This window comes from Piliocolobus tephrosceles, chromosome 10, assembly GCF_002776525.5.
Source record: "Piliocolobus tephrosceles isolate RC106 chromosome 10, ASM277652v3, whole genome shotgun sequence".
Taxonomy (NCBI): domain Eukaryota; kingdom Metazoa; phylum Chordata; class Mammalia; order Primates; family Cercopithecidae; genus Piliocolobus; species Piliocolobus tephrosceles.
This window is the reverse complement of record NC_045443.1, coordinates 98102983-98116425: the sequence shown is the minus strand read 5'-3', so window position 1 is coordinate 98116425 and position 13443 is coordinate 98102983. Positions and strand designations below refer to the sequence as shown.

At 39.7% G+C, this 13443-nt stretch overlaps 1 protein-coding gene across 4 annotated transcripts in view; it reads right to left on the bottom strand.

Moving 5' to 3' along the window:
* The window catches only part of NR1H4 (nuclear receptor subfamily 1 group H member 4), an 83572-nt gene that overhangs the window by 60586 nt on the left and 9543 nt on the right, over nucleotides 1–13443 (bottom strand). For 3 of the 4 annotated variants that reach the window (XM_023207486.2, XM_023207364.2, XM_023207543.2), the window contains exons 2-3: nucleotides 5373–5507; nucleotides 4396–4528 (exon numbers count right to left, since the gene is read on the bottom strand). In XM_023207486.2, the coding sequence (XP_023063254.1) occupies nucleotides 4396–4474 (79 nt within the window). In that variant the 5' untranslated portion in view covers nucleotides 4475–4528; nucleotides 5373–5507. Of the gene's footprint in view, nucleotides 1–4395; nucleotides 4529–5372; nucleotides 5508–7004; nucleotides 7170–13443 lie in introns of all 4 variants that reach the window. The other variant, XM_023207449.2, reaches the window with a different exon arrangement.

Sequence of the window (13443 nt, the reverse complement as noted above, 5' to 3'; positions counted from 1 at the left end):
TATACCATCTCCTATCGTATTCACTCTGTCAAATGGTGGGTAGCTGTGGACTTTGTCATTATTACTTTTTATTATGCACTAGTTGCATAAAACCTTACCTTATTCATTCAACAGAGACGCCTTTTTTAATCCATTAAATTAATCTTTGACCAAGCTTCCTGGCTTGCAGGATCTCCCAGAGGAAAAGAGACGAATCTCTGTGTGGTAACTGTGTCCTTCCACCCCCAGGCCTCTATGTGGATTCAGTTACCGACGGGCTAGATTCCCATCTGGATTTATCAGGGTTGTCTGGCAACAGAATAAATTAAAGGACTTCACGGAGGTGATTCCAACCCCCGTCTCTCTAATTCCATTCTGTCCAAGTTTCTTTTCTTCCTTTTCTAGTGGTGCTGTCACATCCCTTCAGCCCATCTTTGATCTGGGCCATATCTGTGGCAACTGCGAGCTCAGATGATGACCGCAGGCTGACCGCCTATCATTTCAAGAGCATGCCGCCCATCCCTATGCTTTCTGCCCAGGACTTCTCTAATCTCACAGGAGACAGCTTGGCCTGAGCTCAAAAACACTCCAGAAGTGCGGGAAGTTAATGCCGCCTGGGGTGACGCTCAACCAACGGGAGCCAGGGGCCAGTTAATATTAATATATGCTCCAGTCCCTGACCCCTCTGCTGACAGTTCTCTGTGCTACTCCCAGTGGCATCAAGCTGGCCTCACCCACAGCAGGGATCTTGACAACTGACCTCTTTTGTTTTCCCTCCTTCCCTGTCGCATCACCCACTCCCTCGCCTCCACTACCCCATCACCTCTCACATAAACTGCCTTCACACAAGTCCTCATTTGGGCTTTGTTTTTTGGAATAAACATTACAGGGGTGAAGACATTTCCCCTTCACTCTAAGCAAAGCCTTTGAAGAGTGATAGGCCCATGGTCACCTCTAGAAGAAGCTGCAAGTTATCACTGAAAAGGTCATTAGTGTCTCCAGCACCCAATAGTGAGTGCTTGTCAGTATTTGTCTTCAGGTCACCTTCTAAATGCCTTAAAGATGTCATTGAATTACGGCCTTTATAATAACCTGCAGTAAAGGGGACTATGCCCAGGACCACCTTAAAAGGACTTGTTGAGTCATGTACCAGGTGAGTACCCTTGAGTCACCACTTCCTGACATGGACAACGGTAGCATTTTTGTGGACTCAAATGTTTAACCTAGATGGGGTCCTAGAATTCCCAGCCTGATAATCTACCTTTACCAATTGAACTTGAGTGAGTTGTTCAAGGCTGCACAGCTGGTTAATGGGAAAGCAGTTGTCTACCTCTAAATAAAAACAAGTAAGTAGAAGACAAGGCCATTCTGAGTCCATTCCAGACTTTGGGCCTTTGCACTTGGTATCGCCTTCTCTTCAGGCTGAGCTCAACTGTGGACTCCTCAGGGGCCTTTCCTGACTATACCACTTAGAGCAGCCCATCCCTCCAGACACTAGGGCATCACTCTATTTTGTTGCTTTCATAGCATGTATCACTACCTTGGGCATCTTTAGGTCCAAATAAGATATAAAAATGATATTATTTCGTTTATTGATTTATTTACAAGTTTATTGTGAGTTTGTTCTGTACTAGGATCTTGCCTGTCCTATTCCCTGCTTTATTCTAAGGCCCAGCATATTGTCAGTGCCTGATATTTGAAGAGAAGAAATGACAGCTATCCGTAGACTATTCCATTAACCTTGTTTGCCTTTATTGTAACAACATGACTGCTGTTTTGAATACACAGTTAACCACTGGAAAAGAGTCCAGCTTTCTGGGCAGTTGAACCCATGGATTAACCCTTCTGAACCCCTGGCATAGCTTAGACCCAGGAGTACTGAGTTAGGCCTGTGGGCTACTCATTCATGGGCCAGTCTTTTCCCTGGTGCCTTCCACTCTAAACACATGAAGGGGCCATAGAAGCCATCAGTGTCATCATGACATACAAGAAGACGAGGAAGAGAAATAAAGGAATCAACATTTTCTTCATCCTCCCCTTTGGCATACCTTTAGCTCAGGTATGTTTTTGTTTTTGTTTTTCTTGAGATGGAGTCTCGCTCTGTCACCAGGCTGGAGTGCAGTGGCACGATCTCGGCTCACTGCAACCTCCGACTCCCTGGTTCAAGTGATTCTCCTGCCTCAGCCTCCCAAGTAGCTGGGATTATAGGCATGCGCCACCATGCCCAGCTAATTTTTGTATTTTTAGTAGAGATGGGGTTTCACCATGTTGGCCAGGATGGTCTCGATTTCCTGACCTTGTGATCTGTCTGCCTGAGCCTCCCAAAGTGCTGGAATTACAGGTGTGAGCCACCACACCCAGCCTAGCTCAGGTATGCTAAGTGGAGTGAGACTGAGGGCCTAGGGAAAAGAGATTTGAAAATAATGCTTAGACTTGGTTCTACAGCCTAGTGGAGAAAAGGAAAAGGAGTCCTAATGGTCACACATGGTCAGATTAGCTTATCAGAAGAGGGGACCAGATAAAGAGTTGAGGAAATTGCTCCAGCGAAGATTGATAGCTGTGCATTGCAGCTCATGCAGCTCATGCTATATATTCTCAGAAACCTTAAATGTAGTGTCAGGAAATGGAATAAGAATGTGGTCCAGCAAAAGAGAGAGAGGAGAGAACCACACCATAAAAGCAGAAGGCACAGTGCTTCCTTGGCAATCATTTTTAGATGCTTCTAACCTGACGGCATCTTCGTGGTTTTTTTCCATATTTACTGACATCTTTTTCACCTTATGGCTGCGGAAATCACCCTGAAATCTTGTGTGCTGGCTAAAAATTGGGCTAGCTTGTAAGGAAAACCCTACAATTTTCCTTTTGTGTACAAACTGGAGCTGAATAGATTGGTTTACGAATCATGAAGCCTAAGCTCAGAAATCTCAGCCTACAGTCACAAAATTTTCCAGCAGGAAATGGCAGTTTTTATTTGAAAAAAAAAAAATCTTAAGTGGAATTTTTCTTTATCTATGGTACGTGCCAACAGTCCTAATTATTCTGTGAGTTCTGATTGCTAGAAGAAAAAACTCATTAAGATGTCTATACATTGATTTCTTTCTGAGGAACCATAGAAGGGGAGGCAGGACAGAAGCAAATGGTGAAGTGGCTAGACATGGAGGCAGGGCCTGCCACTGCCCTTGACTGCATCTACAGGATGAAGATAAGCCAACTGGAAGAAATAAGATGCAGCAAATACTTGGGAGAACTGGCATTTAATAAATAATTACTGCTGCCTTTGGTCTCTCTGAGAGTTACTGATCAACATCTGTTTTTTCCCTAAACCTCTTTTTCCTTTCCTTTCTATTATTTATTACTGGACTCTTATTTATCAAGTTCCTACTAAATATGCACTGAATAATAAAATATTAATGAAATATGGTCACTGCCCTTAAATGCATTTGTACTGTATGGAGGCAGGTAGACATGTAAATAATTATTACAAATAATGACCCCTTTTTGGAAATGGCCTAATCAACTATCACACACTAAAGTATTAATGACTAATAGGTAACAGCACAAATTATTAATTAACAGGTCCTAGGAATATCAGCAAGCAAATAAGTCGTCATGCCTTCATACATTGAACTTTGAGGAACTTCTAGTGTTTGCATTTTCACTATTATGGTATATCATGGCCTATATATTAACATAGGGTGAAAACTGGGAGCATCCTAGGCTCCCAGCAGGGCCATATGCAGAAGGGAATTATTTTAACACTGGCAGAAAGGCTCCCTGCCCCACCCAAAATATTGCCTTGGCTGACTCTTTGTTAATGTTCTCAGGTGAAACTCTTTATAATGAGATGTTTTTCATAAATGCATAAAGTGGAGCAATATATCATTTTATGGTATCATCTAGTTACAGATCTACTGAAAACTACTTAGTGCAATTCATCCTCAATCCTGCTTAAATGACTAATCCTGACACTGTGCCATAGATCCCCCAGGACCGGAGGAACTGCAAAAGGAAATCTGCCCAGCCATAACCTAAGTAAACTCAGCCTTTAATAGGTATCATATTAAGCCATAAGAATCATGATTTCATAGTTTAGTACCTGCTATAATAATATTGGAATTAGCCTTAGAGCAAGAATCGCTTTCTACTCCCTGCTCTGTTAATTATCTAGCCTCATGGCCTTGAGCAATTCACAAAGCTTTTGCAGTCCTGATCTATAAAAACGAAGACCATTAGGTTCTATGAATCCAAGGTCCGATCTACCTCTAACCTTGCAGAGCAGCTAACATTGATTGAGTACTTAGAAGGAACAAAAACATGTTCTTGACCCTGGGTTGGACTCATCATCTAGGCATTTCCTCATGTATTCCCAAATCGTAGTTTGTTCTTAGTGACATTCAAATGTACTTGACAACTTACCAAATAAATTTTCAGAAAAAGAAAATTCATCTGTGGTAGGCAAATGGGAGTGTTCAATGAGATTCATTTTTGATCCCATCCAAATTTTTCAATTGAAATGCACTTTCTTTATGGTGGCCTTCAAAAAAAACTCCTGAAAGGAAAATAAATAAGTAGAGTTTGTGACTGTGGGAATGGGGGACAGGTTGGTTAGGAAAGCTAGGGAAGGAGAGAGAGATCATTTACAAGAGTACAAATGGCTCCCTTTGAATGCATTTTACTATAGCCTTTCTGTATATCTCTTTTCTCAATAGTTATCATTTTTATACCTCATTTGGACCTAAAAATGCCCAAGATATGTGCTTTTATAAGAGATACTCTCTAATTTATCTGAAAAAAAATCATATGTTTTCATTCAAATTTCAGCCCTTGGGAGATTTGGGCAAGATACAATGACATTTTGACTATGTCTTTATTAGAAAAAAGAAACACTAACACGGTGAAACCCCGTCTCTATGAAAAATACAAAAGACTAGCCGGGCGTGGTGGCGGGTGCCTGTAGTCCCAGCTACTCGGGAGGCTGAGGCAGGAGAATGGCGTGAACCTAGGAGGTGGAGCTTGCAGTGAACCGAGATCGCGCCACTGCACTACAGCCTGGGCGACAGAATGAGACTCCGTCTCAAAAAATAAATAAATAAATAAAAATAAATAAAATAAAATCAGATGAATCCATGATTCATTATCTTAAACTTTATTCTAAAGTAGAATAGGTTTTTGTAAATATTAATAGTGATTTAAAGCCACTTCCTACTGGAATTTTTTTTTACTATCTAGGCATTATGTCAGCAGATCAGAAAATCAGAGATCTTCCTTATATCTGCCTTTTAGAGGACATTTCAAGGGCTTTCATTTTCACTGTCATGATCTACCTTGGTCATGTATTGATCTGGGGCTTTTTAAAAAGATACAGTAAAAAGAAAAATAATGGTAAATCTCACCAAAGTGTCTGAAGTTTCATCTTGAGGAAATGTCCAGAAGAAATCCAGGAACCCAAGAGAAGCAGTGTTCGCTTTGAGCTATGTCTCTAGGTCTTCTTTTCTTCTTTCATTCCTTCCACAATGTTTTCTACCTCCCTAAAGAAGTAATTTGAAAGGATAAATAATTAAAAGTGATAATGTGTGCTATCAGAATCTCTTTTCCCAAGCTGTTTTCTGATGATGATTTTCAAACCTTTTTTTTCTGTCTCCACCAAGACATGACTTATTTGCTGCCCAGGAAGAGAATATAGTGGGTTTTTTGGATAAGTATGTATTTCATTAGTATTTCCCCACTATTCATGTCTCTCTTTCTCTCTCACTCACCAAATGTCCTAGCTCAAACAGAAGTGAGTTTCAGATGCACTTGGCTTCTGGGAAGGTAGTGCACCAGAAAACTGTTTGCTTCATTCATTCATTTATTCATGCTTGCAACAAATATTCAGTGAGCATATATTCTGCACTAAATTCTGTGCTAGATATTAGAAGATAAAATGGCAACAGGAAAATAAACATTCATGATCCATGACATCAAGCTTAATTAGGAATAAATATTAAACAAATAATCACACAAATACACAGATGATTATATATTGTCATGAAAGCTGTTTATGAGGGCAAAGAACAGGATGCTGTAACAGAGAGGTTTGGATGTGAAGAGACAGGGAGTCAAGAGATAGAGAAGTAGCTGAAGGAGAATGCAGTTTCAAGGGCAATTTTTAAAGATAGGTGATACTAGAGCAATCTGCATTGATGGGAAAACACCAGAAGGGAACCAGCTGAAGAAGCAAGAATGAGGGAGAGTCTCCTGAGAAGAGACACAAACTGTGTCCACTGTCGGGTCCAAGCATATCTGGGTCCCTTTGGTAAACCAGTGGTATAGCCTATCAAATTCCACCATGCCCTACTGCCAAACTCTACTATCCATTATTATAAGGGGCTTCGTGGGAGAAAATCCATTCTAAACTCATGGGGAGCTAAGGACCATGAACTTCACCCCAAAGGAAAGCCTTAGCCTTAGAGACATGTGTAATTTTCAGTGTAGCTGTGTTTGACCAACCCAGACTAGATTCAGGAGACCTTCGTACCACCCAGAGGTGAGAAGAAAAGGGTTTTAAATAAAAATGAAGTCTGGAAACATTGAGGTATAAGGCAGATCCTTCCAATGCAACAAGCAGAAGAGAGAGAGCTCATTTCAACCTCACCCTCATCCTCAAACAACTCTGCCATATATCACAGTGGAACTTTGAACCCAAGAGGGTTGGGCAACAGAGGTGCCCAGCAGGGGAATCATGACTACTGGTTGGACAGTGCTCTGCCCCATGGACACAAAATGGAGTGGAAGGAACAGCCAGAGCAGACCTAGTTATAAACATGAAGAGACCCCAAGGCACTCCTGAAATAACTGGGGAGTTGTCAGGGAGGGACGCTCTGATAGGGAGCTGAAGGTCCTGAAGAGTAACTCAGTAAAAGTTGAGTTTCTGGTTAGACACAGTGGCTACTGCCTGTAATCCCATCACTTTGAAAGGCCAAGGCAGGAGAATCACTCAAGCCCAAGAGTTTGAGGCCAGCCTGAGCAACATGACAAAACCTCACCTCTACTAAAAATTTAAAAATTAGCTGGGCATGGTGATGCACACCTGTAGTCCCAGCTAGACTACTTGGGAGGCTGAAGCAGGAGATCACTTGAGTCTAGGAGGTCGAGGCTGCAGTGAACTCTGATCATGCTACGCATTCCAGTCTGGACGACAGAGCTAAAGTCTCAAAAAAAAAAAAAATGTTGAGTTTTTGTTATTGACAGGACCTCATTCATACTCATAAGCTAGTTGAGGACTAGGGAAATTCAAATTTCAGTATGTACATATCAATTGTATAAGGATATATATAATGTGTATATATAAATACATATATGAATCATGATACTACATGTGTATACGTGCCTGTATATTGTATGATAAATGGACTTAAACACTCCCACTCTGCATCAAAATTTAGGCAATTATTGTTCTAGAGCTTCTCCTATCTTAGGAATAGGAAATTCCACAATTTCCCATAATAATATTTTCCAGGAACTCACAATGTGAACGGTCAGAAAGTTTCCCTAATATTCAACCCAAGCTTATACTCTGTAACTTAAGACCCGTTTCCTCTGGTCTTTAAAAATAGAATATCACAGCTCGGTGACTCTGACTTTAGATTTCCCTCTGTGCTCTCCTTGTCTCTGTCTTTTTTAACCTTGAGCCATGTTCAGCAAGCTCCCCCGTACTTCCACCGCACGTTACAGCTTTTTAATATTTTCCAGGCACACTCATCTTCATTTTGGATTCCTGCGATATATTTTCTTCAATACATTCATATATAAACTTGGCACCTTCAAATCAAGTGCCTGGCATACAGTCAGCCCTCAAGAAATGTTGGCTCTATTAAATTACCTGCATTTATTGTTTTTCTTGCTTAGTTCTGCCAAATTCTATGACATTTGACTTGCTCTTCCTGGAGAAATGGTATAAGCCCTATTGGCAAAAAAGCTTAGGACATAATTTATCACTTGCGCTCCAAATGAAAAATCCAATTCCCCTAATTCTGCATCATTTAAGTTATTATCCCTGATTGGAGACGCATCATGTGAATGCCCCTGATTAGCTAACAGCAGAACTCTCTAGAATCCAGATAGCAGGGTCCACTCAGGTCAGATTCATTGGGTTTACAATTCCTGAATGGGTTTTTAAAAAAAAACTCTAATTTTTGAAATGGTAACACAAGCCCATGGTAAACAATTCAAATAGTATACTGAAAAAAAGTCTTCCTAGCTCAGTCACCCATTTCCCTTACCCAAATACTATTACAATGGCTAGTTCCTTGTGTATCCTTCCAGAATATTCTCACTCTTCAGTATAAAAGGGCCTTTAAATACTGTATTGAAAACCAGAGTTCATAAACTATTGCCTGCAGGCCAAAGCCGGTCAGCTGCCTGTTTTTGTGTGGCCTGAGAACTTAGAATGGTTTTACATTTTCAGATGGTTAAAAAAAACTGAAAGAAGAATATTTCATGACACATGGAAATTATATGAAATTCGTATTCAGTGCCTATAAATAGTTTAATGGTACACAGCCACACCCACTTGTTTATGGAATATCTATGGCTCTTTTCTCCCTGCAGTAGCAGAGTTGAGTACAGTAGTTGCAACATAAGACTGCACAGTTCAGAAACCCACAAATATTTACTATCTAGCCTTTTACAGAAAAAGTATGTTAATCCCTGTCTTAAACAAATAACAGAAGGGATTCAAACAATCAAAGTAGTATTAGAGGTAAACTATTAATAAATGTAAAGAGTACCTTGGGGATATAAACCCACTTAATTAAATACATCTCATAATAGTCAGATTTTCTTTACCTCTTAACAGCTTCTTACTGAGATTAGCAGCTTTAGCCTATTTGCCAAGAGCTTCCATATACGTTACTTATCTAATTACGGTTACTTCGGTGCCCTTCTTTCTCTAATACTCTTCATTTTCATGTCGGGGAAGGAACTGCAGTAGAAGAACTCCTAGGAGACCCTTGACTTTAGCTCTGAAGTCTTTCTTTTTTCCTTCAAATCCTCCCTTCCATAAAAGGAATCATGTTACAGGTTGAGAATAAGCTCATTTACCCTTTAAAAGACCCTTGAAAAACAATATGCTCCTTCAACACACTTTTTTGGGTTGACATCTAATGTCTTTCACTAAAAAATAAAATAGTTGCAAGAAATATAATTTCTGACATATAAAAATTGACATTTTTACCTATTGTTGCATTATTTTTAAATAATTCGATTAAATCTCAATATCACAGCAACTTTATACCCTCCCTTATCCTTTTAAGAAATAGATGAAGTTATTCTCTAACAGCTGGAAACTTTTTAATCATTCCTGTTCTTCCTCAAGTTTATATTTCATTCCATTCACTTCACGGCAGAATTTTATCCTAAGGTAGCATATGTCTACAGTAAGAGTCTGTTATTGGACATTTTATCATATTTTCTGCCACTAAAATACATATATAAACTTGATTTTTTTTATTTCTAGTGACTTTAAGATTTTAAACATTTTTTTAAGTTTTCAGGATTTACTTTATGACTAGCTATTATGAGTACCTATTTAATCAAAACTATGCCTTGTCCATTAGACTGTCTCTACAAATGAGGCAACTCATTCTCCATGCCAAAAGGCACAAGTAGAGAAAGCAGTCTACTGCAGAGGAGAGAACACCAGGTCGGAAAGGAAAACAACATTATGGCCGGGTGCAGTGGTTCACGCCTGCAATCCCAGCACTTTGGGAGGCTGAGGTGGGTGGATTACTTGAGGTTGGGAGTTCAAGACCAACCTGGCCAACATGAGGATAATAAAAATACAAAAATTAACCAGCCATGGTGGCGCAGGCCTGTAATCCCAGCTACTCGAGAGGCTGAGGCAGGAGAATCACTTGAACTCGGGAGGCAGAGGTTGCAGTGACCCAAGATTGCACTACTGCATTCCAATCTGGACAACAGAGTGAGACTCTGTCTCAAAAAGAAAAGAAAGAAAGGAAAACAACACTGTCAGGTGATAGCCATGGTCAATAGTTGGCAGAACACATGAAGCAGAGGAAGCAAATCTCTTTAGAAATGCAGCTAAAGGCCAGACATGGTGGTTCACACCTGTAATCCCAACACTTTGGGAGGCCAAGACAGGTGGATCACTTGAGGTCAGGAATTTGAGACCAGCCTGGTCAACATGGTGAAACCCCGTCTTTTCTAAAAATACAAAAATTAGCTGGGTGTGGTGGCAGGTTGCTGTAATCCCAGCTACTCAGGAGGCTGAGGCAGGAGAATCACTTGAACCTGGGAGGCAGAGGTTGCAGTGACCCGAGATCGCACCACTGCACTCCAGCCTGGGCAACAGAGCAAGACTCCATCTCAAAAAAAAAAAAAAAAAAAAAAAAATTAGCGGGTAAAGAAAAGAAAAAGATCTGATTTGAACATGCTCACTTCCCTACCTTCCGCCTGACTCCCCTACTCCCCACCTCTGTCTTGGAAGAAGGATAGGGTGGATGCAGGATGGATTAGCCAGCTGCCGCCTCTATTAGCTTAATCAGTCTCAATTAATAGTTTGTTAACTTAATAAAACCCCAACTTCAAGAATTCCTTCATGCACTGTTTTCCTGAAAAGTTATTAAAATTTACTTTTTAAGCTAAAGTATTTTTAAAATAAAAGGGTCATTGCAGAAAATTGAGGCAATATAGCAAAGCATAAAAAATGTCAAATTGTGTTCTATCATTTTTTTTCCATTTACACTCCCACCAGCAGTAAATAAGAGTGCCTTTCTTGTCATACCTTTATGAGCATCACCCACTCTCACTTTGAGCAATTTTTTCTAATTTATTAGGTGACAAATCCTATCTTGTTGTATTAAATTACATTTCTCTGATTAGCAGTAAGTGTGAAAAACATGTCTTTACAACTATATTGGCTATCTGTGACAGTTTATATTTTGGGTTTACTTCCTTTGCCATTTTTCTATTGAAGTGTTCTTTTTTTTATTAACTTAGCAGAGTTCTTTGTATGTTGAATGTATTAGCATTCTATTATATTTACTATATGCCTTTAAATTACCTTTACCTAAAATGTTTTGCATTGTATGTAGTTAAATATATCAGATTTTTTTAAGGTTACTTTTATTGCTTCTTATTTTTAGTTTATGGTACAAAGTGGAACTTTTTTTTTCAGAATTGCTTCTTGAGTACATTTTCCCTTACCCATTGGTTTATAATGCTTCTTTGATTAAGACTTTAGTTTTCCATTGATCGTGCAGTTACTTCTTGTATCAATATCATCACTTCCTATTATTGATCATTCTCTTTCAACATTTCCTAAGATACTCTCGCTTGTTTTCTATGATAAAATTATCACATCTTGTATCACACTCTTAAAAAGGAAAGTTTCTTTGGGAGTTTGAGATGGTGCCAAATGTAGATATTTAGGGAGAAAATCTGCTCATTTCTGATATTTAATTTTGCCTTTCAAGGGCACAGCATGTCTCCATTTGCTCAAATGTGCTCTTATACCTCTCAGTCTTATCAATTTTTCCCCTGTATGTCCCAGTTTATTGATGGATGCTTCCTTGTTGTTTTTCTCTCCCTCCTCTTTGTACAGTAATTAATGCTTTGACTTCATCTCTTTTGTCTTTACTATATCACCAGATTGTAAACTTCTAGAAGAGAGGAAGCATTGCTTATATTTATTTTGTGTTCTCTTTGCATAGCTAGCAATGTTTTACGTATGCAGAAATAATAGCTTTGGTCTAGTGTAAATATCACTGGGGATGAGACATGAGAAGATTAAGGGTGGAGTGCCAGTTCTGACCTTCCGTAGCTTCACGCATGACCTGTAACTGCTCACTCAGCACCTCCTTCCGACACTACCACCAAAAGGCTCCCCTGATTGGGGGGTTAAATCGAAATAATAGGGTTGCTGTAAAGATTAAAAAGTGAACCTTTCATAGGTTTTCAAATATATGTACACAGTGACATGTATTAAAAAAGTTCACCACATTGTTTCCAATGGTAAGAAATTGGAAACAGCATAATGTCCATCAAAAAGAGAATGGATACAATAAATAAATTACACATTCACAGTTGAATACTATACAGCAATTAAAATAATTATAATCTGAACTAAAATAAATGACTATAAAATGAACTAGCAGCTGGGCATAGTGGCTCACGCCTGTAATCCCAGCATTTTGGGAGGTTGAGGTGGGTGGATCACCTGAGGTCAGGAGTTTGAGATCAGCCTGGTCAACATGGTGAAATCCCATCTCTACTACAAATACAAAATATTAGCCGGGGGTGGTGACACACGCCTGTAATCTCAGCTACTTGGGAGGCTGAGGCAGGAGAATCGCTTGAACCCAGAAAGCGGAGATTTCAGTGAGCCGAGATCGCGCCACTGCACTCCAGCCTGGGCAACGGAGCAAAACTCCACCTCAAAAACATTAAAAACTAAACTAAAATAAAATGAACTAGAACTAGATGTATTCATATGAATAAATGGGAAAACATCATATTGAGCAGAAGAATCAGGTTGCAGAATAATACATACAGTTTGATGTAAAGATATGCAAAAGAGTGCTACATATTATTACTGTTACTCTACTGCAGGGTTCAGCAAACTATGACTCTCAGACCCAACCCAGCCTGCCCAAGACCAGATTTGCCCTTTTGTTTACTTGTTGTCTATGGCTCCTTCCTAAGCTATAGTGACAGAGTTAACTACTGTGGCTACAATACAGTCCATATGGTCTGCAAAGTCTAAGATATTCAGTCTATCCTTTGTAGAAAACGCCTGTGATCCTTGCCTTAACTGTAAAGACGTGAATGAAAGTAATGAGCCTCATATTCAGAATAGAACTGCAGAATGTGAGTGGGCAGGTACATAGGGAGTATCTATAATATCTGTAATACTCTCCTTCTAAGTTGAGCAATAAATACAAGGAATTTGATTATATTACTCTATTTTGTTGCATGTTGAAAATATTTCACAATGAAAAAGATCGAATGAAATTATGTATGGAAAGCTTCCTATGTAAAAATACATAAGTTCATACAGGGCTTCTCTCTTTCTCACACATCCTCGCCCTTGCTACATACTATTCTTAAAGCTTTGAGGAAAAAGTAATTCCTTCCCATAAAATGTTTGGGGAGCCTAACTGTGGTCAGTGGGGAGCTGCTGGAAACTTTGAGTGGCACAATGAAATCAGTAATTATGATTACTCTAGTGAGAAGGTGGGCTGGGGAGGGGAAGCAGTAAAAGAAGGAGAAACATTCAGGAAGTTATTGTGGTATGACCAGAGTGCATAGCAGCGTGGCGTCAGTAGAGGTGGGAAGGAAGGAATTTGTGTGTCGTCAGTACAGGTGGGAAGGAAGGAACTTGTGTGGCTTCAGTAGAGGTGGGAAGGAAGGAACTTGTGTGGCGTCAGTAGAGGTGGGAAGGAAGGAACTTGTGTGGCGTCAGTA